This window comes from Euphorbia lathyris, chromosome 4, assembly GCF_963576675.1.
Source record: "Euphorbia lathyris chromosome 4, ddEupLath1.1, whole genome shotgun sequence".
Classification (NCBI taxonomy): domain Eukaryota; kingdom Viridiplantae; phylum Streptophyta; class Magnoliopsida; order Malpighiales; family Euphorbiaceae; genus Euphorbia; species Euphorbia lathyris.
Window position 1 is genome coordinate 70,041,210 of NC_088913.1, and position 27,672 is coordinate 70,068,881.

The 27,672-nt window shown below is 33.3% G+C and overlaps 1 protein-coding gene and 1 long non-coding RNA gene across 6 annotated transcripts; both read left to right on the forward strand.

The window, feature by feature from the left end:
- The first annotated feature begins 7,564 nt into the window (after positions 1-7,564).
- LOC136227372 (uncharacterized) lies at positions 7,565-12,283 on the forward strand. Of its 3 annotated transcripts, none has more exons than XM_066016016.1 (7): positions 7,565-7,808; positions 7,883-8,242; positions 8,325-8,516; positions 8,594-8,791; positions 8,863-9,015; positions 9,138-9,409; positions 12,019-12,283. In XM_066016016.1, the coding sequence occupies exons 1-7, from the start codon at positions 7,694-7,696 to the stop codon at positions 12,103-12,105; spliced, it is 1,377 nt and encodes a 458-aa protein (XP_065872088.1). In that variant the 5' UTR covers positions 7,565-7,693; the 3' UTR covers positions 12,106-12,283. The 3 variants fall into 3 exon arrangements, with proteins under 3 accessions (XP_065872088.1, XP_065872090.1, XP_065872089.1); XM_066016018.1 differs by having other exon boundaries at positions 9,141-9,409; XM_066016017.1 differs by having other exon boundaries at positions 8,597-8,791.
- A 10,876-nt stretch (positions 12,284-23,159) lies between these two features.
- On the forward strand, positions 23,160-26,316 carry LOC136226762 (uncharacterized). Of its 3 annotated transcripts, XR_010687849.1 has the most exons (6): positions 23,160-23,428; positions 24,051-24,284; positions 24,527-24,632; positions 24,843-24,918; positions 25,127-25,491; positions 25,673-26,316. It is a non-coding gene; the product is annotated as an uncharacterized lncRNA (long non-coding RNA). The 3 variants fall into 3 exon arrangements; XR_010687848.1 differs by having other exon boundaries at positions 24,051-24,632; XR_010687850.1 differs by lacking the exon at positions 24,051-24,284.
- The last annotated feature ends 1,356 nt before the right edge of the window (positions 26,317-27,672 follow it).

A 27,672-nucleotide genomic window follows, 5' to 3' on the forward strand; every position in this document is an offset into this window, starting at 1 on the left:
CAAAATAAATTAATATTATTTTATCTTTGAATTATTATTTTAATTTGAAAATATCTATGTATTTAAGTAAGCCCTAGATACCCTGAAGTTTGATGTACTCTTTTCATTTTGTACTAGGAAGGATCAAGTATGGCAATCAACTACATAATCTTCATAAATTTGTGAAACAAAATTATTCCATCAGCAAAAAAAAAAGTGGAATTTATTAATTAGGTATCTATTTATTTATGTGGTTGAATCCTGAAAGTCTGCTTCTCAACATGCGATTATACAGAAACAATGTCGAAGAAGGGACGTTGTCCAGCTAACCTGTTCTGATGCCCACGTTATTTTGTGTAAGGACTGGACGATGATTACAATCAGTAAGCAAAAACTGTAATGCAAAGGTTAATAGAATAAATGAAGTTGTGTACCTGGAATTGGACTTATTCTATTTATATTTTGACTGGGTTGTAGAAGTTGGTTATGAGTTGAGGATCGGGGCGTGTTACGTGTCAATTGTTGATAGGTGAATGAGTGTCTAGATATCGGGGCTTGATTTTCTTTAAGCCCACTAGCCCGTGATTCTCGGGAATCAACGTGATTATGGTGATAACTGGATCCTTGACTAGGTCTAGTGAGAATTTCTGAATCAAGGTCCCTAATACGGCTCATACTGCTCTATTTCACTAAAGAGGCGCCATATGTTCTCTTTCTCCGAGAGTTAGTTCGGGTTCTTTAAGTGCATGTGATGAGTATATATTTGCCTGATATCATATGTCCCCCTTAGGTCTAATTTATCGTTCTTTAGGATGAGAAAATATTGGCTTCGGAAAGCGTTGTACTTGCCGATTCTTGATAAGTTGAAAGAGGGAGGGTTGATCTTTGATTTACACGTTGATAAAGTTGATGATCTAAGTCCAAGTGATGTTGGAAACTGGCTCTAGTTTTACCCACTCGGTGAAGTGGTCTATTGCGACGATAAGATACATGGCTGAAGAGAGACAATATAGGACTTCACTGATTACAGTGTATTGGCCCGATTTTCAGATTACCTTTATCCCTTATTTCGATCTTCTATCAGTATGCCTGAAGAGAGATATTCGTATAGAGGGTAGAGCCATTCTTTAGTTATGTCAATGACCATAATTTTGGTTTTGGTTGATGTTGGGTTGGATTCTTTCCTTTATCCGATGGGGGAAGTTTTTCGACCACTCTTCCCCCTGTGGTGTCTTGGCAAACCTAAATGCTTTATAGTTTTCATTTCGGGGAATCCTTCAGACCTTCAAGTTGCGGCCTTCTTGCATTGCTAGAGTCAGGAGATGTTTTGCTAGTGAGAGGTACTGCTTTATGATATGTACTTTGTCCTCGTAACTTCTTATTAGCTGACTAACGACCAGTTTTTGAGTTGCTTTTCAGGATAGCCAGATCGGGCTTGATGATATTGATGCTCTTTCTTCCTTATAATAGTGCCTTATATTCGACTACATTATTTGATGCTAGGAAATTAAGTGAAGTAATGTACCTTAATTTTATTCTGTCGGGTCCCATTATAAAAATCTCGATGCCTACTCCCTCTCACACTGAGCTTCTATCTACATATACTTCCTAGACGTCCCCCGATGTTGAGCCTTCATTGTCGCTCGGGATTTTGACTAGAAAGTCTGCCAATGTCTGGGCTTTGAAAGCTTTGCATCATCTTGTGGAGTGGAGAGTCCATTCAGATGATGATTGCACGAATTTAGAAGTAGTGTATGAGCTTCTATGAGGCCACTACCACTCCATATGCCAGTTTTTCCTATTAGGGTACCTGGTTTCGGCATACCAAAAGACCCACCTAATGTAGTAGACTAGGACTTATTTTGTACCCTTCTCCCAAACGAGTACCATGCTGAGAGACTGATTTGCCACATTGATATGGAGGTAGAGTGTTTCTCCCGGTACTAAATGGCTGAGTAAAGGAGGTGATGTCAAGAACTCCTTATGCTTCTCGAAGGAATTAACATTCAGTCGTCCAGTTTTTAGTGTTTTGTCCCTTTCAAACTTCTGTAGAATGATATGCATCGCTTTGCTGAACAACAAATGAATCACCCTGGGGCGGTTATTTTCCTGTTTAGTTTCTTAACATCATTGACCTTCATAGAGGTCACATGTCGATTATTTATTTGATTTTCTTGGGGTTTACCTTTATTGCGCTTTGGGAGCTAGAATCCCAATAACTTTGAAGAGCCAACACTGAATGTACACTATTCTGGGTTGACTTTTAAGTCATACTTTTTAGAGTTAGGTAGAGAGTCTTTAGGTTGGCAGCATACTGTTTGACTGTTTTGGTCTTTATGATCATGTCGTCAACATAGATGTCAATTTGTCCCCGATTATGCTATAAAAATTCATGTTGATGAGCCTCTTTACCTCGACTTGGATAATTTTTCCTTTTGAGGCCATGATTCATCTTTTTCTATTTAATCGCATTGGCTTTTGGGTCAATGTTAAAGGAATGTGTAATTACCTTGGGGGATATCCCGGCTACATCTGTTGGGCACTAGGAAAATGCAATGATGTTGCCCTTTAATATTTGGTTAATCTATTCCTTTGCCGGAGAGGGGATTTCTACTGTGATCCATATTGATTTGCCTTCTACTAGATAGACGAATTCTAGGGTCTCAACCAACTCTAACATTTCATGCTCTTCTTCGGTCGGTTCAGATTTCAATGGCTCAATTTTTAGTGATACCATGTATGTTTGTTGGACCACTGATTGATTTTCCTGAGCGATGGCCATTCCTTCAGTCATAGGAGTCTTCCATGCCAAGTGCCGAATTAGATAGCAAAGTTCGGCCTACTACCATATTGGATGGTAGACCAAAATCTATGACCAAGAACTCTTTTTCCGACTATAAGATGGGGGTGATTATCCTAGATCTCGATTTTCATCACCACACTTCTTAATACAGGGACTCGATGTCTGATGATTCCTATTAAGGGGGCTTTCGTGGGGCTTATTGAAATTATAATAATAATAATAATATTTAATTTAAAAGGTACATATTTTATAATTTTTAATATAAAATTTGTAATCATCATAAAAAGGATTTCCATTCAAGAATAGTGCAGGTATCAAGTCATTTAATTTTGAGTCCAATTCATCAAATATAGTTGATCAAAGGCATATATGGTAGATTTTCTCAAAAAAAAAAAAAAAAAAAAAAAAAAAAGAGAGAGGCATATATGGTATATATAAAAAAGGCATATATGGTAGATTATTTTGACAACCTTTTCCACCGTTACAAAAGTTATAACTGTTCGACTGTTTCTTTATCATCTCAAGAAATTATTTTAATGCATTTTTTAATTATTTTCAAATAATTCAGAATATTATTTTTATGTATATATTTGGTAAGTGGATATTTAAATGGAAAACTTAGAAAATATAAAATATTTAAATTAGTACATCTGTGGTAAATATTGTTATTTTTAAGAATGGTAAATATTGTTTCTTTTTTTTAAGAATGGTAAATATTTTTTATTTATTTATATATTTGGTAAGTGTAAATTTAAATGGAAACTTATAAAATATCTAAATTAGTAAACCTTTGGTAAATATTGTTTTTTTATTTATATATTTTGTAAGTGGATATTTAAATGAAAATTTTTAAAAATAAAAATATCTAAATTAGTACAACCATGGTCAGGGCGTCTGAAATATTTTTGGAACCCTGTGTTAAATGAAAAAATTGATCCATATTTATTAAAAAAATTATTACTTTTATATAACAATAATGTTTCTATCTAATGAAACATCAAAATATTTTAACTTCATTTTTGACATAATATATATAACAAAAATAATTTAATTAGATATTGTATAAAAAATGGATCCTTTAAGACTCTTAAATCGTTAGACTTTAGATATTTCATGGATAAATTAATATTCACTTAATTTTTTACATAATAAATAGTAATAAAAATAATTTAGTTAGATATTACATAATAATAAAATTGAGCCCTAAAATTTGGGATCATGTACGGTGAAGCTTTTTGTACTCCATCCTCCTACTCCCATACATGTGGTAAGAAAGCTAATTGTAGAGGTGTACATCTAGCAGTGAACCTAAGTGAAGAGAGGAATTTTCTCGCTATATAATTGTGCAAAAAATAATGTATTTTGTAAGGATGTCTGAAATTGATATAGTTAATCAAAATTTGGTCATCAATTATACAATTTATGATGACGATATTAAGGTAAGATAATACATATACCAATTAGGTTTAAGTAATGTGCGTTTTTATTAATTCAATTGATGAATGAATAATATACATAAGAAACCTATTTATTGGTACAAAGAAGACGTAGCTATGGAACTAACTTCATCTCTAAGATAAGAATACAATCAACTAAAATATAAATACAAACAAAAAACTATTTACAACTAATAAAAAAATAGTGTTTACAAGTACAAATAACTAACATGTGTTTAATAAGGCAATAGTAGAAGCTTCCGTTAACATCCCTCAGAAGTCGTTCAAAAGAAGAGGTGTGCCCGAATGTGGATCGTTTAATCTATCAACCATCTGATCATCAGTGCAAATGAAATGATAGAATGAACTGATGGACAATTAGATTAGGAAAAGCAATATTGATATAATCATAAAGATTAAGCAAGAAATAAAAGATTTAATAGAATTGAAATCAAAATATGTATTGATCTAATATAAACATAACATTCAAAAGGTAATAATCATACTAGATAAGTTTATCCAAGCACTATAGTCATAAGAGAAGAGAGGTGTTCCCTTAGAGCACTTGTTAACCCAGTACTATGTCCTGATGATATGAACATGAGGGACTTTTTGCACATTACAATGATCAATGAAGGATTAAACATCTAGCTCAGGGGTGACAACGAGGTATACAATATCTAAAAATATGAATACTTAGAATGAACTCTAAGGGGTTATTTATATGATACCAGATCTTAGTGGTGAAATGGTAAAGAAGTTACATTTGAAATTACAGTTAAAATTATGGAAAACTGGTAACATAACGTGTTGCATAAGGAATAGGGTCCGTTGGGCTTGATTGCTTGACTCTCAGCAGCGCTTGACTTCAATACGACATGTTGATGAAAGGAACACGATATGTTGCAAAATGATTTTGATGGCTTTGGGGCGCTAAATTTTAACACAACATGTTATTGTGTGTAACACGCAATGTTGTGGAAAATTTGGGCACTGCCTTTATGGAGCCCGACTCAACATGACGTGTTTTCTAGTTAAGCAGAGCAACACATAGGCAGTTTTTAGCAATCTTTCCTTTAAATCTTTCTCAACCAAAAATCTGCAACAAATACTTTCAAGTTGAATTAGTAATCAAATAGATTTAAGAACCTTAATCATAAATCATATATTTGTTCAAACTTAAATTTTAAAATAAAATCTATTAACTAACAACTTAAAATGAAAAACTTAAACTAAAAATATCCTAATTCATTAATTAATTAATCCTAATTATAAATTAAAGACATAAATTGAAATTAAAAGGAATTAAATATTAAAATGCTAACATTGAAAATCCTAAGATAAAGTTCACTAAAGTTGACTATAAAAGTTGAAACTATATGAAATTAGTTGAAAGGGACTGATTATACATACACATCTATAAAATTAGCATTAAGTATAAATAAAATATAAAACATGCGTTTGATTCAAATTATAAATAAAAATAGCTTAAAGTGAACTAAAAGACCAGAAACGCCTACTAAATAGTAGGGATTTTACATCCCTATCACCCTACTCCCCACTATATATTGATATCTAGAACCGGTCCAATTTATACACATCCAACCCTCAACTTTAAGGTAGTTTTTTATTTTATTTTATCCTTTATTATTATTGCTATATAATTATTAGCTATTATGTAATTTACTGATCACTTAACTATTTATGATAATTTGGTATTTCAGAGAATGTAATACAAACTATAACACACATAATTTGTAATAATTAAATTGTTATAACTTTTAAATCAAGTATATCGTATTCTCTCTCCCTCGAAAAAGTACATCTTTATGTAATCATTAGTCATCTCGTACTTCCATGATTAATTAATTACCTATTTATAATGATTTTATAGTTAATAAAATTTAATAAAAAGTAAGACATGTGATCTATAACAGTTAAACTATGACAACTTTTAATATTAAGTACGCATGTGTTTAAGATTTATAAGTTTTTTTTAATATGTACTTCAATATTATTATGTAATTATCAGCTATCTTTCACTTTCGACATTAGTTAATTTACTATTTATAACAATATGGTAGTTAATAGAATTCAATAAAAAGTAAGACACGACGTGTTGATGAAAGGAACATGACATGTTGCGAAATGATTTTTATGGCTTTGGGTGCTGAAGTTCAACACGACGTGTTGCTGTGTATAACATGCCATGTTGTGGGAAATTTGTGTACTGCCTTCATAGAGCACGACTTAACACGCCATGCTTCCTGGTTAAGCAGGCGAGACATGAGAAATTTTGAGCAATCTTCCTTGAAATATTTCTCAACTAAAAATCTGCAGAAATATCTCAAATACTTCCAAGTTTGAATTAACAATCAAATGGATGCAATGCTTAGAATATTTAGGAAAATTGTAAGTTAAAGTTGACTATGAAACTATATGAAATTAAGTGAAAAGGGCTGAAATTAAATATAAAAGGCTATAAAATTAACATTAAGCTTAAATTAAATACAAAACATGCGTTTGACTCAAATTACCAATAAAAATAGCTCAATGTGAGGTAAAAGACCCGAAAAATGGTACTAAATAATAGGGATTTTAAATCCTTATCACCCTACTTCCCACTGTATAATGATATCTGAAATTGGTCCAGTTTATAAATGTTAAACCCTCAACTTAAAAGTAATTTTTTATTTTAATTTATCCCTTCTCATTCTTCTTCTTCTTATTATTATTATTGTTATTATTATTATTATTATTAGTTATCATGCACTTTACTTATTACTCAGTTGTTTATGATAATTTGGTATGTTATATAATGTAATATAAATTATGACACACGTAATTTATAATAACTAAACCGTTATAACTTTTAATATTAAGTACGAATGTCTTATGCATGCGTGTGTTTCTGATTTATAATTTTTTTATATACTTCATTATTATTATTATGTAATCACTAGGTATCTTTCACTTTCGGTATTAGTTAATTAACTATTTATACGATCGGTACTTAATAGAATTCAATAAAAAGTGACATGTGTAATCCATAGGCCATTAGACCGTTTATGATTTATTTTACGTAAGAATGGACTTAATTATTACTTTCTTTCAAAATAAATTTGAAAAGAATTATAAAAAAATAAATATTTATTGCAACTTAAAAATAGTATCCAAATTTATTCAAAAAAGAAAAATATATATAGTATCCAAATTTTCTATAAAAAAAAAGTGTCTAAGTACCTCTGAATATTCATTTTATTTTTGTGGTTACTTTTGGCAAATATTTTTCGTATATAGAAACTTATAACCATAAAAAGAAATATAAACTGGCACCTAATGGAATTGTGAGGAATCTTCCCCCAGTATTTAATGGAAAGGAAGAGTTGTCTTATGCCTAACTGAAGAGAGACAATTCTCAGAGAAGATAAGAGAGACAGAGAAGAGAGAGAGAGAATTCTCAGAGAAGAAGATAATGGAGGATTCAGGTGAATATAGACCTAGTTTTATGTATGAAGATGTGTTTACTGGAGTGAAGTATCCAGCAGTGTCTTTCCCCCGAATCGCTCAGGCTCCTCAGAAGCCAGAAGGTATACAAACTAGTTCTCAAATCAATCTCTAAAAATCTCTTACGTTTGCTCATCTGATTTTAAAATTGATGCAGAACAAACCACAATCAACAACTCAAATGCGAGTTCCTCAAGAGTTGTTGAAGATCATCGTTATCTTCAACAACCTCTGAACCAGTCAGATAAACATAACCCTGGATTTATCAGCGACGGTGGCGGTGTCAGGATTGGGACAAAACCCCCTGCAGATGCTTACCCAGGCACAGCTCAGAGATCACAGATGCCAAAAAGTATACAAACCTCAAGACTTCTTGAAGATCGTCGATATCTTCAACAACTCCTGAACCAGTCAGATAAACATAACCCTGGATTTGTCAACGAGAATTTCCAGACTGGTATAAGACATCCTGCAGATTCTTACCCAGGAACTACTCACATATCTCAGCCACCAGAAGGTATACAAACTAGATCTGAAGATTATCATTCTCTAAAACATTTCTTACCTTATTTGCTGATTTGATTTTAAAATTGATGCAGAAGGAACCCTAGTGAACAACTCTAATTTGGGTACAAATTCGAGTTCCTTAAGATTTCTTGAAGGTCTTCCATATCTTCAACAAGGATTATCACAGCATAACCCTATATTTATCGACGATGATTTCAGTACTGAGACAAGAAATCCTGCAGATTCTTACCCAGGAACTGCTCAGGAATCACAGCCACCAAAAGGTATACAAACTAGTACTACTGAAGATTATCATTATCTAAAACATTTCTTACCTGATCTGATTTTAAAATTGATGCAGAAGGAACCCTACTGAACGAGTCTAATTTGATTTCAAATCCGAGTTCCTCAAGACTTGTTGATGCTCTTCCATATGCATATCTTCAGCAAGTCCTGAACAACTCAGATAAGCATAACCCTATGTTTATCAAAAAGGATTTCTGGACTGGGACAAGACGTCCTGCAGATTCTGCCCCTGGAACTGCTCAGCCACCAGAAGGTATAAAACTAGTTGCGAAGATTATCACTCTCTAAAACATCTCTTAACATTTGATTTTAAAATTGATGCAGAACAAGCCACAATGAACAACTTAAATTTGAGTGCAAATGTGGCTTACTCAAGACTTGTTCAAGATAATCATTATCTTCAACGACTCTTAAACAAGTCAGATAAACAGCCGGGAGATTCTATCCCAAGAATTCCCCAGAATGATAAGTCCAAAGGTATACAAATTAACTTGTTCTCTCTCTCTCTCTTTAAATCTTCTATTGTTATCAAGATTTTCAATCTATAGATCTTCTCTTGGATGCTTAAAATTTGATTATTTGAATTTGAATTCGTGCAGCAGCCCAAATGAATGTGAACAACTCGCATTCTAATTTTAATTCGGGTGCGAGTTCATCAAGGGTTCATGAAGATCCTCAACTTCCTACAGGGACTTATGAGAATTCAGCGGAAATAATCGCGACAGTGACTAAGATAGCTCAACAACGCCGCAGAAGAATATGGCCAGGGAGTAGGCGAATACTCCATGACCGAACTTCAACTGGTTACGAGTGGATGGCTTCTGGCTGGCTTTGTGAGGAAAGAATCATGGCACACCGAAGAGTGTATCGGGTATACTTTTAACCCTCCTCTCTCTATATGTCTTACTATTTGTTTATAGGCCGGGATCCGAAATAGAGCTGTCAATATAAATTTTGCGCGTAACCACAAATTAAACGAATAAGACTTGAAGCTTAGTGAGTTAGGGTCATAAATGGATCGATACTATTAACTCGTTAAATAAACGGGTTGGGTTGCGGGTTGACTCGTCAACCTATTAATAACCCGTTTAATTTAACTCTAATAATATAATTTTAGGGTACTTAGTCGAATTTTGACTTGTTAGGTTGAATTTTGACTTGTTTAATTGATTTTTAAATATGTTTTTAATTAAAATATTTAGTAAATTAAATGTTAGGATATTTTGAATTTGATTTGAATGTTTGGTTTTTTTATAAATTTAGAAATCAGGTTTAACAAATGTTATAAAAGGGAAAATTGGTTAGTGAATTTTACAACGCTTTTAGTTGATTTTAGGCATAACACGCATTTGACTCCGTGAATTAAAGACCTAAAGTAAATTATATACTATCAAAATTAGTAATAAGGTCCATAAAATAAGCAAAAGTAAACAATTGAGCACAAAGCTAAATAAGTACATAAAGGAGTCTAATTATTTCTCAAACTATAAATTAAATTTATTTTTTAATCATAATTTATGAAATCAAATCAGTTTTAAAATCGAATCAGTTTTAATCATATTTATCTAAAATAATTAAACGAATAAGACTTGAGGCTCAATGAGTTAGTATCATAAATGGATCGATATTATTAACTCGTTAAATAAACAGGTGGATTTAGGGGTTGACTTGCCAATCCGTTAATAACCCGTCTAATCTAATAATATAATTCTAGGGTACTTAGTCGAATTTTGACTTGTTAGGTTGAATTTTGATTTGTTTAATTGATTTTAAAATATTTTTTTAAATAAAATATTTAGTAAATTAAATGTTAGGATATTTTGAATTTGATTTGAATGTTTGATTTTTTTTATAAATTTAGAAATCAGGTTTAACAAATGTTATAAAAGGGAAAATTGATTGGTGAATTTTACAACGCTTTTAGTTTTTTTTTTTTTTTTGAAAGAATGAATTGAATTATATTAAATCTGAAGCAAGAGTATAAAAAATGAACGGTGGTGGATATGCCCACTCACCAAAATCAGAACTAGAACTAACAGCCTTTGCTAATAAGTGAGCTGCTAGGTTCGCTGACCTTTTAACGAATGAGATCGAAACTAGGTTCAGATCTCTTAATAAAGAACAATACAACGCTTTTAGTTGATTTTAGGCATAACACACATTTGACTCCGTAAATTAAAGACCTAAAGTAAATTATATACTATCAAAATTAGTAATAAGGTCCATAAAATAAGCAAAAGTAAACAATTGAGCACAAAGCTAAATAAGTACATAAAGGAGTCTAATTATTTCTCAAACTATAAATTAAATTTATTTTTTAATCATGATTTATGAAATCAAATCAGTTTTACAATCGAATCAGTTTTAATCATATTTATCTAAAATAATCAATTCATCAATTGATTAGTAATATATTTAAGTTAAACTGAATAAAAAATAAATCTCATGTATTGATTTTTTGAATAATATCTTTTTTTTGCAATAATATAAAATGCTTATATGTATATGATTTTTCATTATATTTAAATATTAGTATTTTCTCAAAAGAAAATTATAGTTGTCAAATGACAAAAATCTAGAATAAAATAGATTTACTAATAATAATACTTTTATTTTTAATGAAATTTGTATTAAAAAAAGAGTTTGAGTTAATTTATATCAAAACCAAAACAATTCAAAAAAAAAATCCTTCTTATACAATTTAGTCCAATTTTGAAACCGGAGTGATCCATCTTAATTAACCTTTAAATAAAATTAAATACATTTTTAAGAAATGTTTAACTTTGGTTTCTGTTTAAGTTTGTGCTTAATTCTTGATTTTTGCTTAGGGTAGGGAACTTATTGCTTATTTTATTTTAGTAGTTTGTGGTTCTGATTGATTTTGAGTCTTTAGTTGAAATGGCAAAATGTATGTTATGCCTTGATTTTATATATTATATAGCAGGTTAAATGAGTTAAAAGGGCCGTGTTACTTTTTACATAGTATTTATTCATTTAGCTAAATGGGTTAAAGGAGCCAACCTATTTAAGAAATGGGTAATGTCATGTCAACCAATTTATTAATTGGGTCATGTCAGGTTGACCATTAACAGGTCACTAGAGTAGGCCGACACGACTCGTTTACGACTTGCCAACCCATTTCACACTCTTACCCCGACTCCACCTCGATGGGGAATCTTATTTCCATTGACCAATTCACTGAGATGATGCTTCAATTTGTATAGATGTCTTAATATTTTTTAGACCTTAGTTCTAGGACGGGATGAGATCGGAAAGGGATTGCATCCCCATGTCATTTTAGATGTGGAATCTCAGTTCCCTTGACTGATATAAGATTCACTAACAAGGATACTTCAATTTATCAAACATTATCTTAGCGTAATCAAATATATTAATTATATTTTAAATCTAGAAAGTTAATATACAATGTATATGATTTGCTGTTAATATTTGCTAATGACAACTAATTCCTCTATGCAGTATTATTATGATCCGGCTGGACAAATGTACAAAACCTTATATGATGCTAAGGCCGCGATGAGCCGTTTAAATAATAATAGTTCTTGATATACATTGTCTATAGCACCACATTGTAAAAAAATTTATGTATTTTCTTTTTTATGTTAATTTTTTTTCTTAGATTTTACGTATATTCTCGAATCTCCCTTGTAAGAATTTCAGTTATTATAATTTTTTTTATCAAGGATAAGATAAAAAATGTAATCAATTGTTGATTGTTAAATAATTATTTCTCAGAAAATATATTACCAAATTATATGTTAACTGTTATTAATATGCACTTTTAGGAGTAAATTTGAACTTCTCTAAAAATGGAGTAAATTTGAACTTGCAAACTTCAGAATATATTAAATTTGACTTTCAAATGATTATTGGGAATAAAAGCAACCAAATAATTCCAAATTCCAAATTATTAAAAGTTAAGCCAAAGAAAAACAAATAAATTGCAAGAAGACCATGAAATGGTAAGAAGGCTAAAAATGTAAAGTGCAAAAACATAAATTTGATTGTTTGGATAAACTAAAAATGATAAAAAAAAAAATTGTATAAAACCAAAGAAAAAATGTTGGTATTCCAAATTATAATTAAAATTGTGCAGAGTTTGGCTTGATTTGGGATTTCATTGATTGTCATTGAAAATGTGGAGGAACTCAATTTTTATAGGCTTCAAAGCTTAATAACCACCTCAATTATCTCATAACAGCAAAAGTAGAGAGAGGCTCATTCTCTATACTTTTTCCTCTATTTTCTTTGTTTCAGATCCGGTCATTTCCGCTACTACCACCGCCGCCGTCACTTTTTAAATTTATTTAGAGATTCCTCCTCCTATTTATATTTTAGTTTCCACTTTTAGCTTTATATTTACATTTTCTTTTTAGTTTGAAGTCTATATTCCTTCTTGAACTTCTTTTTCCGTCAAATCTACACTTGTGAGCTATACTTCTTTCTTTTATTCTTTTTTCGGTCTTAGCAAGAGCGGAAAAAGTTCATCTTGTTCGTAAATCTATAGATCTGTGTAGATGCACAAACAGAAAGGACTCAGATCCGAACGTCCGGAAGAGCCTAAATGATGAAGTATGGATTACAACGGTTTTTCAATGGGATTCAACTTACGAGGAGGATATGATTTCTATGTTTATTGTATTTGTATCTTTTCTGGTTTTTTGTTCTTGGTAGTCTTTTTTATTGCTCTTTGTAGTCTATGTATTGCTCTTTGTAGTCTATTTTTCCATTTGTGGACATTTGCCTGTATGGGATGGAGGTTTTATTTCTCTTTATTCCGTGTTGTACTTGTATTTTTAAGTTAATGAAATGATATGTAGCATTTTATATAGGAAAAATTACAAAAATGGGTCAAATGGGAGACCCATTTACATATTAAACCCATTTACATATTAAACCCATTTACTCAACCTACTACATATCTAGACTGTTTTTGTATGAATTTTCCATAATACCCTCAATATTTACGCGCGGCTGTCTTTCTCCCGTCTGACTTCGCAGAGGTTAGCATATGCGAACCCTGCGAAGCTAAATATGCGAACCTTGCGAAACTTATGTTGGGTTTAGTTGATGATTTTAGTTAGCATATGCGAAGTCTGCGAAGCTAATTTTTGGTTTAGTTGATGATTTTAGTTAGCATATGCGAAGCCTGCGAAGCTAATGTTTGGTTTAGTTGATGATTTTACTTAGCATATGCGAAGCCTGCGAAGCGAATGTTTGGTTTAGTTGATGATTTTAGTTAGCATATGCGAAGTCTGGATGTATTTTTAACAAAATTCGCTAAGTGGTATATAACAAAAAATGGCAAACAACAACGGATTCTAACATAAAAATCAGAACATAATGAATACACCAACAATAATTCAGTGAGATTTATAGAATTAGGCATTTTCTCTGCGTTTTCCAATCTTCCGCCTCACGGAACGAGGTTGTCGTTCGCTCTAAAATCACCATCTTTCTTCCCTTTTCTCTGTTGTTCGCCTTCTTCATCGTCTTTTCTCTCACTGTTCACCTTCTTCTACCGTCTGTTCGCATTCTTCCTCTTCTTTGCTCTCACTGTTCACCTTCTTCTACCGTCGTTCACCTTCTCTCATCGCCGTTCGCCCTAAAATCGCCCTCTCGTTTTTCCTCTACCGCCGTTCGCTTCCCTTTTCTCTGACCGGAGTAGGAGTTGCTGGAGAACGCCGTCAAACAACAACGTATTTTGCAGGTTAGATCCCTGTGGAAGGAGGAGGAGCCATTTTGGGTGAACAAGAAATCGTAAGGAAGAGGAAAAGGAAGATGAAGATGAAAGATTGGGGGTATTATGGGAAAGTCACACAAAAACAGCCTAGATATGTAGTAGGTTGAGTAAATGGGTTTAATATGTAAATGAGCCTCCCATTTGATCCAGTTTTATAATTTTCCCTTTTATATATATATATATATATATATATATAAAAGCTTAATAACCACCTCTCCATGATCCCACTTTTAGACCACCTATGAACTTCTTACATCCTGCCACTATATTTTCCCATTAATTTAAAGGTAACTTTCAGGAGCTCTCAGCAGAAAAAAAAGCACCCTCTCAATTAACTTCGGCATTTTTAAAGGTCAAAAGACTACCAACTTAATAACCACCCAATTAGGAGGTATTTGGTTTGAACTTCGGAATCGGAATAAGACGGAATCAGAATCGAAATGAGTATTCATTTATTGTGTTTGGTTCAATTTGGAATTGGAATCTAATTCCGATTGAACCTGTTTGGTTCTCTAATCAGCGGAATCAGAATATAATATTTATTAAAAATAATTTGTTAAATAATAATAATTATTATTATTGTAACTTTCCTCGTTTTTTTAAATCGAATAAAGCAACATCAATTTTTTTTAAATTTACGCACAATGCGTTTACATTATAAAGAAGAAAGAAAAATCCTCAATCCATCCAGATGTGATTCGAACCCATGACCTCCATAGTTATAGGTAAGCTCTCAACCACTAGGCTAAGAGCTTCACCACAAGCAACATCAAATTTCATATATATAATTATTTAAAATGAAATTTTAATTAAAAAAATTAAAAAAATAATTATGGGACTATATTATATCATTTTTTTATGAGAATTATATTATATTTATTAGTTGAATGCCTTTATAGCTTTATATATACATAAGGGAAAGCTATAGAAGCATATTTAATATATATTTAATTGGGATACATGAACTAAGTTAGAAAAAAAATAATGGATCAAAAAGAAGAAAAACCGTGGGTTTGTGATGTGAAAGTGATTTGAGAAGGAATCAAAGTTGATTGATGAGATATGTGGAAGGAATCACTCATTCGTATGTTTATGTTTAGGAAAAAGTGAATCACATTCCTATTTAAATATTAACTAACTAAACATTAACAAAAAAAAATAAAAATCATTCTCATTTCCATTTCATATATTCACTGTCTTAAACCAAACACCTCTTTAATTAAATAATTATTTTTTTATAATAATTAAATAATTATGATTGGACTGGTATTATTTAAGGAAAAATTATAAAATTGGGTAAAATGGAAGATCCATTTATATTTTTAACCGAGTTACTCAATCTAGTATATATCTAGACTATATTTGTATGATTTTTCCAAAATACCCTCACCCTTTCATCTTCCCCATTCCTCTTTCTCTTCCTTACGCGAATGGTTGTTCTCACAGACCTTTGATCTTCCCCTCTTCCTTTATATTTTGCGAAATCTGCACCATTTCTCTATATCACCACGTCTTTATCTTCTTCCTCTCTTCACCTTTTGATTCTTCATCTTCCTATTCCTAGAAATCTACGAAGTCATGGTTCTTCATCTTCTTTTTCGTGCTCGTTTCTTAGTTTCTTTCTTCTTATGACCATCGAAGAAATGGTTATTCTACATTATTTTCATCATTTTCCCTGTTTATCATATTATTATTGACGATTTTAATGGTGAAAGGCGTGAAAAAATGCAAGTATCTACTATTTTCTCTGCGTTTTTCCAGAAATCACTTCGCGTAATCTGGTTTGGCGAAGGTCTGCGATGAGAAAGAGCCTGAAACATGACGATCTACTTCGTGAAAACGGACTACGCGAAGTCTGCGAGTAGAAAAGTTCATGATTTTTCACTCGCATACTTCGCGTATTCTATTGTCGCGAAGTAAATCATCACGTTTTAGACCTCGCAGACTTCACGAAATCATCGATTCACAAAGTAAAATCATCCTTTTCCTTACACATTTATATTCGTATGCTTCACGAATCCTCATTTCGCGAAGCCAACTCGTCTTTTTTCTGCCTAACACGATTAAACTTTTCTGAAGGTGGTTGAATACATAACATCTATTTCTGGGAGGCGGCGTACTTGGGTGTAGAGGAAATAACTTTCCTTCATGTACAGGGAGAAATTCCCATCAGGATTGGTCACATTCACTTTAAAATGATTAGTTAGGGGTTATTGTGCCAATCTTGTTGTACCATGTGAAACGTCCATCCTAAAAGGTTTGGACTTCCAGTACAAGGAGAAATTTTCGTCCAGATTCGTCACGTTCACTTTAAAATGATTAGTTAGGAGTTTATTGTGGCAATCTTGTTGTAAATTTTGATAATGTTATGATTTTAATGTTAGAATCCCTTGCTGTTTGGCCTTTTTTGTTCGCATATTGAGAAATATACGAATTAAAATCATCAACTAAACCAAACATTATCTTCACAGACTTCGCATATCGCGAAATCTGCGAAGTCAGACGAGAGGGAGACAGACGCGCCGCAAAATTACAAACATATTGAGGGTATTTTGGGAAAGTCACACAAACACTAGATATATAATAGATTGAGTAAATGGGTTAAAAATATAAATGAGTCTTCCATTTGACCCAATTTTATAATTTTCCCATTATTTAATTATCTAACCCATATAATAAAATTTAATTAAACTATACATTAAGTACAAAAAATATAAATAATTACGAATGAGTATAAACAATAATAAATTGAGTTTTTTGTACTAAATATAAATATTTATATTAGAGAGATTTATTATATATATATATATATATATATATATATAACTGTGATGACTAAATTAAGATGGTTTAAATTTTTAAATTTATTATTGGAAAAGTTTGTCGTTTACAGATGTGGAAAAGAAGGACTAGAATGAAATTTTGCTAAAATATAAATATGATATTTATAAGAAGAATCCGGAAAGGAAAATAAAATGAAAAAAAGGGTGCATTCATAGTTATTCACTCCTCTATATTTTCTTTCCTCTTCCTACTTCTATCAACGCGACCTTCACTTTGTGTTGTCCGATTCTAGTTAATTTGGTCACCGGTTTCCATACTTTTGATATCAAAACAAAGCTTTTAACACATATAACAATTCCATATAAGCTTTGGTTAGAAGAAATTTTGTATTTAAAAAGTAATTAGAGAGAGAACATTCAAGTTGTAGACTGCCTCACTAGTTTCTCCATCTTCTGGTCATTAATACAGAAGATTATAAAAGAAGTGATTTGTTTATTGAAGCAACAACATATAAATAGAATACAAAGTTTTGAGATATACAACTAAGTAACAGAAAGATAATTACAGATGGTACTAAAAAGATAACACTGAAAATATCAGCAGCAATATTAACAAGATAAATATGTTAATTAGATACAAAATACTGTTTATGTTAATCCTTATAGGAGATGAGGGATAGAAAATGTTACTCAGCAGTTTATCCTGGTTCGGCCTCCTGCCTACATCTAGTCCCCAAAATTCCTTTTCCGAACTTTAATCCACAACTGAGCTCTTTTGGGTAGAGCCCAAACCCTTTACAATAGTCAGCGTTCAGTTACAGAGTACTGTCCTCTATATACCCACACTCAGCACTATCCAACTCTGATTGCTAAATACCGAACAACTCAGAGTCTCTTGACTATATTTAGTGATTGATAATGTTTTGTTCTAAAACAAAGAACACTTGAATGATCTAATCTATTGTTTACACAGAAAAATAAGAGTTTGTGTAAATATGTCTTTGCTTTGCTTTCAGATGAAACTTCAAGTATGAATTTGCTCAGAGCTTTCGCATGTTGAAGATCAAGTCTGAATGACGCAAATGATAGGCCTTTTATAGTGTCACTTTAAGGCAAGTCATTTCAAATTTCAAAATAACCATTGGAGAGAAATCGCTCTGCTTTCCATTTCGTCCTCAGCAGCCAGTGCCACGGCCAATCGTAACAAAGTCTTATCTGTATCTCTGTTTCTTGTTGATCAGCGTTTCAGTTGCTTTACTTAGTATGCTTAAGATTGTCTCTCCGTTTTTGGCAAAGATTCCTGGACATCACATCGACAACTTGTATATTGCGTCTGAATCTTTCCTCAATTGGATAGCCTTTGTCTGCAAGTTAGGAAGTCAACTTGTGTCTTGTCTGCTTCCTCCTTTGGTCTTCGAAGTCAACAGCTTCGTTGTGAAGATATTGGCTTTTCTTCTAGATCCTTCCTTCTGTTGGGCTGAGTTGATTTGTTTGACTTTCTTCTTTGCTTTCTTGGGCCTTGACTTGGCTTATGGACTTGGGCTTTACTTTTAATTTCTTTTGCACTTATAACTCAATTTATCCAAAACACTTAACAAACACATTAGTAAGAATAAATCAAAGCTTTTAAATTTAATGTGTTGAGAATTTATCTTAGAGATTTTGATTCTAATTTAAATAGATTTGTCAAATCAAAATTAGTGTGGAAATTTTGTTTCAACACTTATATGTGCTCAAACAAGCTCATCGGGAGTGGTTTACTCGTTTAGGAAATTTCCTTCTCTCTCTTGGGTTCAAGATGTCCTTGGCTGATAATTCTTTTGTTTGTACACAAACAAGGCCTGACTCAGATGTACATTCTCTGCTATGTGGATGACATTCTCATCATTGGGAATACTCCGGCTCACATTGTGCATACAATTGCATCCATCGAAAAGGAATTACCCATCCGCAACCTGGACCGGGCTGAATACTTCTTAGGTGTTGAAATTTAGTATTCTAAGGAAGGTATTCATCTATGCCAAGCTAAATATGCATCTGATATACTTGATCGCGTTAAGATGACTGACTCCAAGCCAATTTCCATGCCGATGGCCACTGGTACCAACATTATCCAAGGACTTTGGCATCGATCTTCCTTCTGGGGAAGAATATAGAAGCATCGTGGGTGCTCTTCAGTACCTTCTTATGACTCATCCGAATATTGCCTTTGCAGTTAACAAATTGTGTCAATTTTTACATTGTCCCACAGATGAGCATTGTAAGAGTGTTAAGCGAGTACTCCGATATCTCCAAGGCACTATGACATTTGGCATTACCTTGTCTTCACAGCCTATTGAAAGTGTACACTGCTACTCCGATACTGGCTGGGGTGGATGTCCTTATGATAGACGCTATACGGGTGCGTTCTGTGTTTATCTTGGAAAGAGCATTATTTTCTGGCAAACCCACAAGCAACCGACGATTGCTCGTTCATCCACTAAAAATCAATACAAAGTTGTGGCTAATGCGATAGCTGAACTCCTTTAGCTTCGATCTTTGCTATCATATTTTGGATTTAGAATCCCTACCCTTGTGCAACTTTGGTGTGATAATGTGGGAGCCATCTATCTCACATTGAATCCAGTATTTCATGCACGTGCAAAACATTTTGAACTTGATTATCATTTTGTTTGTGAACAGGTCAATAATGGTTTTCTCAGTGTGCGTTTCATTCTGACTGATGACTAGGTTGCTGATATTCTGACCAAGCCGCTTCCTACTCTCAAGTTCACTTTGCTTCGCTCCAGGCTCACGATCACCATCAGCTTGTGAAGGGGTGTTAGAGATAATTACTAATATTATCTCTTATCTCTAGGATAACTCACATTATCAATAAAGATAATCACACTAATTATATTCAGGATAATTGCGAATAGAGTTTCAATTACACTCTTAGACTTAGTATTGTATTTCAATTATACTTATAGTCATATATATATATACATCCTAATGAACTGAACCCTAATTTAGGGAACACAAATTAATCTTTCTATCTCTCTCTATTGCTCTTAATCGACTTCCTCTCTCTCCCTCTCTAAACTATTTCCGCAACTCTAACAACAATAATTTTTAATTAACGAAAAATTTAATTTTGCGACAATTGTTTCAAAAAAGATCACAAATAAGCAAATGATTTTGTAACAACAATTCTTACTTGTAACTAAAAGTTTTATGTGATGATTACAACACATTTATAATATATTACAACACATTTATAATTGTCATAACTATTAATTTTGTGATAAGCAAGGTTTTAAAAGACGCTAGGCGCTAGTCGGGCGGAGAGGGCCCTTACTGATTAATCGGTGATTAATCGGGATTAATCGGATTTGTATTTTTTATAATTATTTATTTTTTATTAAATAAAGTATTATATAAATACCATTAATATATGAATTATACTATGTAAAAATAATAATATAAAATATTTAGGATAGAAAACATACATATTGTAATATTATTTATATTAATGTCCTTAAAAAAATAACAAATAGATCAATAAAATAATATTTATAACAAAATGTGTCAAAATAAAATAAAATTAATATTCTTAAAAATAAATTTAATAGTTTAAGGTTTTTTTTTTTGTTATTTAATATTTTTTTTACAATAAAAAAAGTTGACATAAAATTTAAGGACCAATTTTTTCAAAAAGGCCGCCTAGGACCGCCTGGAAGCCGCCTAGGATCCGCTTAGACCCGCCTAGGCCGCCAAAAATCCGTCAACCGATTTATACCGCCTGATTAGTGAAAATCGGGACGGTGTTCTAAAAATCCCCGTCTAGGCGCCGCCTTGGCCGATTTTTAGAACACTGGTGACAAGTCAAAAAAATTTGTCACAAATTATTTATTGATTTTGTGCTAATAAATTTTGTTTGTAACTAAAATATTTTTGTTACAAATACCAGTTGTAACTAAAAATTTAAAATATGTGACAATATGTTTATAGTAGTCATAAAATCTAATTATGTGATAATTTAAAATAATTGTCATGAATTATTTATTAATTTTATGATGCTAAATATTATTTGTAACTAAATTTGTTTTGTTATAATTAATAGTTGTAACTGAAATTTTAAAATACGTGACAATATAATTATTGATGTGTGGTTGAGTCCTGTAAGTCCACTTCGAGACTTGCAAGTAAAAGGTACTACTTCATGATTTGTCCCTTAGCCCTTGTGATTGTTAGCTAGCTAATTGAGCACTAGCTTTAAGTCTTTTCTCGAATAGCCGGATTGGGCTTGATGATGTTTAGCGTTTATATTCCATGCAACAGTACCTCATATTTGGCTATATTGGTGTAGAGAGATTAAGTGAAGCATCATACCTTAGTTTTATCTTGTCAGATCATTTTATGACCCTTATTTCTTGCAAAAGTGCTTCTTTATCGAGGGGTTTCGTGGGTCTTTAGTGATACCCTAGTGTGGCATCTAACAATGAGTAGAGGACGTACCCTGATGTACGATCTATGAAGATGCCATATATGTTTGTTGGGCCACCAATTGATCTCCTTGGGCAATGGTCATTCCCTCGGACATGGGGATCTTCCATGATAGGTGTTGAATGGATAAGGCGCCTTCCAAGTCCAGTAGTAGGGGTCATCCTACTACCACATTGTATGGTAGGCCAATATCTATAACTGAGAATTCTTCTTCTGACCGCCAAATGGGGTGGCATTCCCCAATCTCGACTTTCATAACGACACTACCTAATAGAGAGAGACTGAGTGTTCGTTATTTCATATTAAGGAAGCTTTCTTGGGGTTCAACCTGTCCAATTTAAGGCAAAGTGCCTCGTGGCCCTTCTTCGTCATAATGTTGGTTGACCATCTAGTGTCCACTAATTCCTTGTAGACCCTAAAACCTTTGACCTAGACTTCGATCACCAACGCATCATCATGAGCTATCCTAGGGTATTCCTTATCCTGCTGAATGTATGACTGACCTTAGTGTGTCTATGCTCTTATTCTTGGAACCTTATGTTGGATGCTGGTCCCAGATGAGGTCCTCTAAAAATGCCACTGATAATGCCTCGTAAGTCTTTATCCTTGCCTCGTCTTTCCTTCTCTTCGGACGATGATCCATGTCTAACTTTATTAAGGAAGTGGTCAAGCTTTCCCTAGGCTGCTAGGTTCTCTAGTTGTGGTATGCTCTGTTCATGTATGAGGCTGACTTCTTCATCTTAGGAGGATATGTTATATTTATCATGTTCCTCTCTACCCAATATATGATTTATTTGTTGAAACGCATTTCCACAATGATTTTGATTTGACAAAATTATTTAAGTTAGATTGAAATTCCCATGATAAAATATTCCAACACATTAAATTTAAATGCTTTGATTTATTTAATACTTATGTGTTTGTTCAATGTTGAGTTATTAAAATATAAAAGCTTAAGACATTAAAAGATCAAGGCCCAAAAGCCCACAAGAGAAGGTCAAAGCCCAAGTCAACAGAATCAAGCCATGCGGCCCACACTAGTACAGAAATGCTCACTTGTGTCGCGCTTGAAGATAAAGCGATACAACAGAGTAACTAGTGTCGCGCGTTCTGTAAACGTGACACAACTAAATATTCTGTGTCATCACTTGTGTCATGCTTGAAGAGCGTGCGTCACAAACAAGTTACTTCTTGTATCGCCTATCTTACAGTGTGACACAAGAGCAAGCTTGTGACGCGCCTTTACCAAATCGACACAAGAAGTGTGTTATCTTTGTGACACGCTTTTATAAAAGCGACACAAGGAGTGTGTTATTTTTGTGTCGCTCCTTTTTAAAAGTGCGACACAACTAATACGAACTACTATTTGGAACGACCTAATTAAGCTTAATTCAAACAATTAGGTACATGATTAAAGCATGGAGGGGTCTAATTGACAGGAGACAAAGTAAATAGGTTCAGATTTTTAAGTATATAAATCAATGGGGGACTAAATTATAAAACGGGAAGGGGTGTATTTGAACAAAAATTGGATTAGTAGGGACTAATACTGTATATATTCTCAATTAGGTTAGGGATCATTTGGCAGCCCGAGACCCCTCTTTCATTTCAGCCCCCAGCCCCCTCTTTCCAGCTCAAACCACGCGATTGCCTTCCTTATCGTTGCCGGAACTTCCATTTTCTGTTTCGCCGGTTCTTTTCTCCGGTAATTCATTGAGAATCGCTGGCTTGAGTCAACCGATTCGGCGATGGAGTTCTATCGACTGGAAGACCCAGAGGTTTTGGCTTCGTTGTTTTTGTAGATCCTCCTATTCTCGATAGGGTTCTTCAAGATAAGCATACTATCGATGGAAGAACGGTGAGATACAGTTTTCGATTTTGTTGTTTTGCTAGGCTTTTGTGAATTGATGTTTCTCTGTTTGAATTTCTTTGGGTTATATGTATTAGCTGTTTACTACTTTGTGTTCTTATCGTTCTTAATTTGGTTTTCTATTCTTTTTTTCTGTTAGTTTTCTTCTTTTCCTTCTTGTTAGTCCAAGTATAGTTCAACTTGTTTCTATTATTAATGACGTTTGAGGTTCTTGGGATTTTGGTATCTTACTCTTGACTTCATTGGGATTAGATAGTAATTTAGTTAGTTCTCACTGCTGTCTCCATATGTGTATAGCTTTTGGAGTTCATTTTGTTCTGGGCCGGTGATTTATGGTGTTGTTAATCGTGATTTATTGATTTTTCTTTATTGTATTGTACTGGCTCTCATTGGATCATTTCTTACCGGCTTAAGTGTCTATGGGCTTTCTGTTCTCTGGTTTCTGAATTGATGTTAATTCCTTGATAATAAAAAGTCAGTGTTATTATTATATTTAACATTAGTTCCCATGAATCTAGAATTAAAATCACCGCAACCAACCGAATAGGTATGGTACGTATAGGCAAAGACTTCAATAAACTATCAAGATAAATAAATACTCCCTGTGCAGAAGAAGAATATCAGAAGCAGAAGCAGAGAAGCGGGCAGTAGTAGTGATAATAATGGCGGATACAGAGGCGAAGAAGAAGCTGCAACAGCTTACTGTTATCAATTCAAGAGATAAATATCCATCTAACACTTTTCTCGCACTCGTAGCTTTAGCTTTATGGCTCGGCTGTATCCATTTCAATCTCTTCTTACTTTTCTTCTCTTTTCTCTTCCTCTTCCTTTCCAAATTCTTACTGTAAGTATTCTCTTCCCTTTCTCCTTTTTTAATTTCCTTTTCGCAGTTCTAGCAGTTTCGTCATTGCTTCAATTGCTTTTTCAGCGTTTTTGAATTGCTTTTGCTCTTTATGCTCATTCCGATCAGTGAAAACAATCAATTAGGTCGCCGTTTGTGCAAGTACCTAATTACAATTTTTGTCTTATTTTTGTTTGATTTTAGTGAATAATTGCGATTTTTTCAACATAATGTATGTGCTGCAGGAACATATGTAGATATGCTTGCAGTTATTTTCCTATCACTCTCCTGTTGAAGACATGAGTGATTTTCATTCGGATCGAGCTTATAAGACTTGAAATTGCACAATTGGTAAGTGGATGCTAAAATTACTCTTATCTGCAAAAGTATTAAAAAATTATCAATTTAACACTCATGGATAAGTGGAGAGCTCCCAAGCACTCCTATGGGTCCTATATCCGTCACTCCGTAACTGTTTGCAAGATTCTTTCTTTAATAATCTCATTGGCCTTTTTTAGTGATTTCTGCAAACATATTTTTGTTGGAATTTTTTTTTCCCAGGGAACAATTGCAGCAGATATCTCTGCTATGGCTCTTTCATATTGGTGCTGTAGGCAACCTCGAATGCTATCGTTTGGTTAGTCATTTGCCTGAGATTTTTGTTATGAAATATCACTTGCTATCTTGCACGGAAACTCTTATTTACTAGCCTTTTCACTTTTGGTGTCACTTTCCATTTCTGTTTCTTTTCCGTTTCCTATACAGTTTTCTAGTGTGTTTCTGTTTCGGTGCAACATAGAGCATTTGATTGTTGATCATAGCACTTGCTTTATTTTATTTTTCAGCTGAAGGTGACACGAAAGTTCATCCGGATCCGGATCCAGATATGAGCCACCTGAGAAGATTTTCACTAGAAGAATTAAAAGCTGCGACAAATGATTTCAACAATGATAACATACTAGGCAGAGGAGGATTTGGCAAGGTGTACTGGGGAAGACTTGATGAGGGCTCTCTAGTTGCTATAAAAAGACTAGAAAGACTGCCCACATTTTCTGGAGAAATCCAATTTCAAACAATAAATGAAATCCTCAACATGGCTACACATAGGAATGTCCTTAGATTACGTGGTTTCTGTCTCACACCAACAGACAGAGACACTCCTGGTTTTTCCATACATGACTAATGGAAAGTTTATCCTCTCACTTAAGAGGTAGCTACATTCCTCCCTCTATGTTGCACTGACACTTCTAGTTAGTAGCGTTTTTGTATTTCATCTCCCTGTCCATTTCCATTTGTAGACTATTTTACGAAGGTTATGTTTTAGAATTGCGTCCGTTTTCGTATCCGTTCAACGTAGAATTACTGATGCAGCATGAATTGTTTGGTTGCAGAGAGAGCAGAATCACAGCCTGTGCTAAATTGGGGAACTAGAAAGAGGATAGCATTAGGAGCAGCAAGAGGAGTTTGTTATTTACATGATGAATGTAATCCCAAGACTATTCATAGAGATGTTAAAGCTGCTAATATATTGTTGGATGAGGATTTGGAAGCAGTTGTTGGAGACTTTGGCCTTGCTAAATTGATGGATTACAATGACACTCATGTTACTACTGAGGTTTGTGGAGATTATTGATAGAGAAGTCCCTTTAACGTTTTTGTGAAACTAGGGCCATTCTTGTGATTATGCTCATTTTGAGTGGGAGTGAAGATCACTTCTCTGTCTTTGTGAAACTCACATGTTAGACCAGTCACATTCGCACATACCTTGAACTTTAGTGCATCTGTTGGGCATTTTGCAGAGCTCACCATTGTTATGAACACCAAGTTCAGGCACAACACGAAAGCAATTGAGGCCACTGCTTTTGTTGCCATTTTTCAGTAATTCTTAACTCTCAGATATAATTAATTAGCTCTAATTATTAGGTATATCCTAGAACTGATGAGAAATATGGAGTCTGATGGTTGGATTTATATAGACTCAGATTTTTGAAATGGAATCTTTAATGTTTATTATCTATTACAATGTTAGCCAACGTGCGAGGACGTTGCATGTTCAATTGTTGAGTAAACTTAGCTGGAAATATTTGATGTTAAACTTTGATTGGCACATTAACATCTACAACTTATTGTTAATTTGAAGTTTGTGCCATATGATTATTAAATGTATTGTTATTCCTAATGATAATAAATATAAATAATTTTTTATGAGTAGACTTATCAAACCTCATGATATGCAACTTATTACTTAATTAATCTTTATTAGCAAATGTCACGTGTTAATTATTTTGAATATGTATGTATTTATGTAACGTGGTACTTGTAGTTTTATGTGTATGTTCTATAATATTATGTAGAATCAAGTAAATTTTGATTATAAAATTTTATGCTAGATGCTGGAAAATTTTGTAATTTTTTTGATAAAAAATATCAATTTTTTTGCATCGCGCGTGAGGAATGAGCGATACAAAATGTACCAGATTAATGGGGGAGCTTGTGTCGCGCACTCTAGAAGCGCGTCACAAGAGTTATTGCTCTATTGTGTGGCGCGCGTAACAAGTGCAACACAACATATGAGTAGCTTGTGTCGCTCTCAAGAGCGATGCAAAGTTCTTGTGTCGCACCCCTGTTGTGTCGCACAAAAGTGCGACACAACAACATGAAAAAGTGCGACACAAGTAAGCATTTTTGTACTAGTGCCAGTAGGAAGAAATGTGGCCCAGCAGCAAGAAGGATCGAGAAGGCATTCTCAATTGCTTCATGCCGAAGCTGCTGAGTCGAACGGATAGAAGACAGGTCAGCAGTTGACCTGAGTAACTTCGAGACAAAGTCGTTCCACTTTGGAAAAGTTTCAGAAGATGCAGGAAGTTGTCTGGAAGACTTTGCCAAAAGAAGAGGGACAATTTGACGCTTACCGATTAGAAGTACCTGGCAACTGAAGAAGGCAGAAGATGCAACGTTCTTATTGGATGAAGACACTGAGCACTGACCAAGTGAAAGCGATTGCGAGCCGTTTCCCTCCAACGGTTATTTCGAAATTGGAAATAACCGGTGCCTCAGATGTCACTATAAATAGGCCTCTCAAATGCTTCATTCAATGCAGATCTTCAACCAAGTCGAAACGCTGACCAAATAGCTACTTGAAGTTTCTGTCTCAAAAGCAAAGCAAAGAGAAATCTTACATTCATTCATATCTTGTGTAAAAGTCTAGATTGTTAAGCATCTAAAGTGTTCTGTGTATTTAGAACAAAAACTTTATCAATTCTAGAGAATAGAAGGAGATACTGAGTTGCTCGGTTATAACACTCAGTGGTAGAAATAGTTTTGAGTAGAAGAATAGAAGAAGGTACTCTGTATACTCAGTAACTATTGTAAGAGGTTTGTGCTCTACCTG

Excerpts from the sequence above, each read along its gene's own strand:
- LOC136227372 (XM_066016016.1), top strand. The coding sequence starts at position 7,694 with ATGGAGGATTCAGGTGAATATAGACCTAGTTTTATGTATGAAGATGTG. Across the intron at positions 7,809-7,882 it reads GGCTCCTCAGAAGCCAGAAG|AACAAACCACAATCAACAAC; the intron begins GTATACAAACTA and ends AAATTGATGCAG. Across the intron at positions 8,517-8,593 it reads GGAATCACAGCCACCAAAAG|AAGGAACCCTACTGAACGAG; the intron begins GTATACAAACTA and ends AAATTGATGCAG.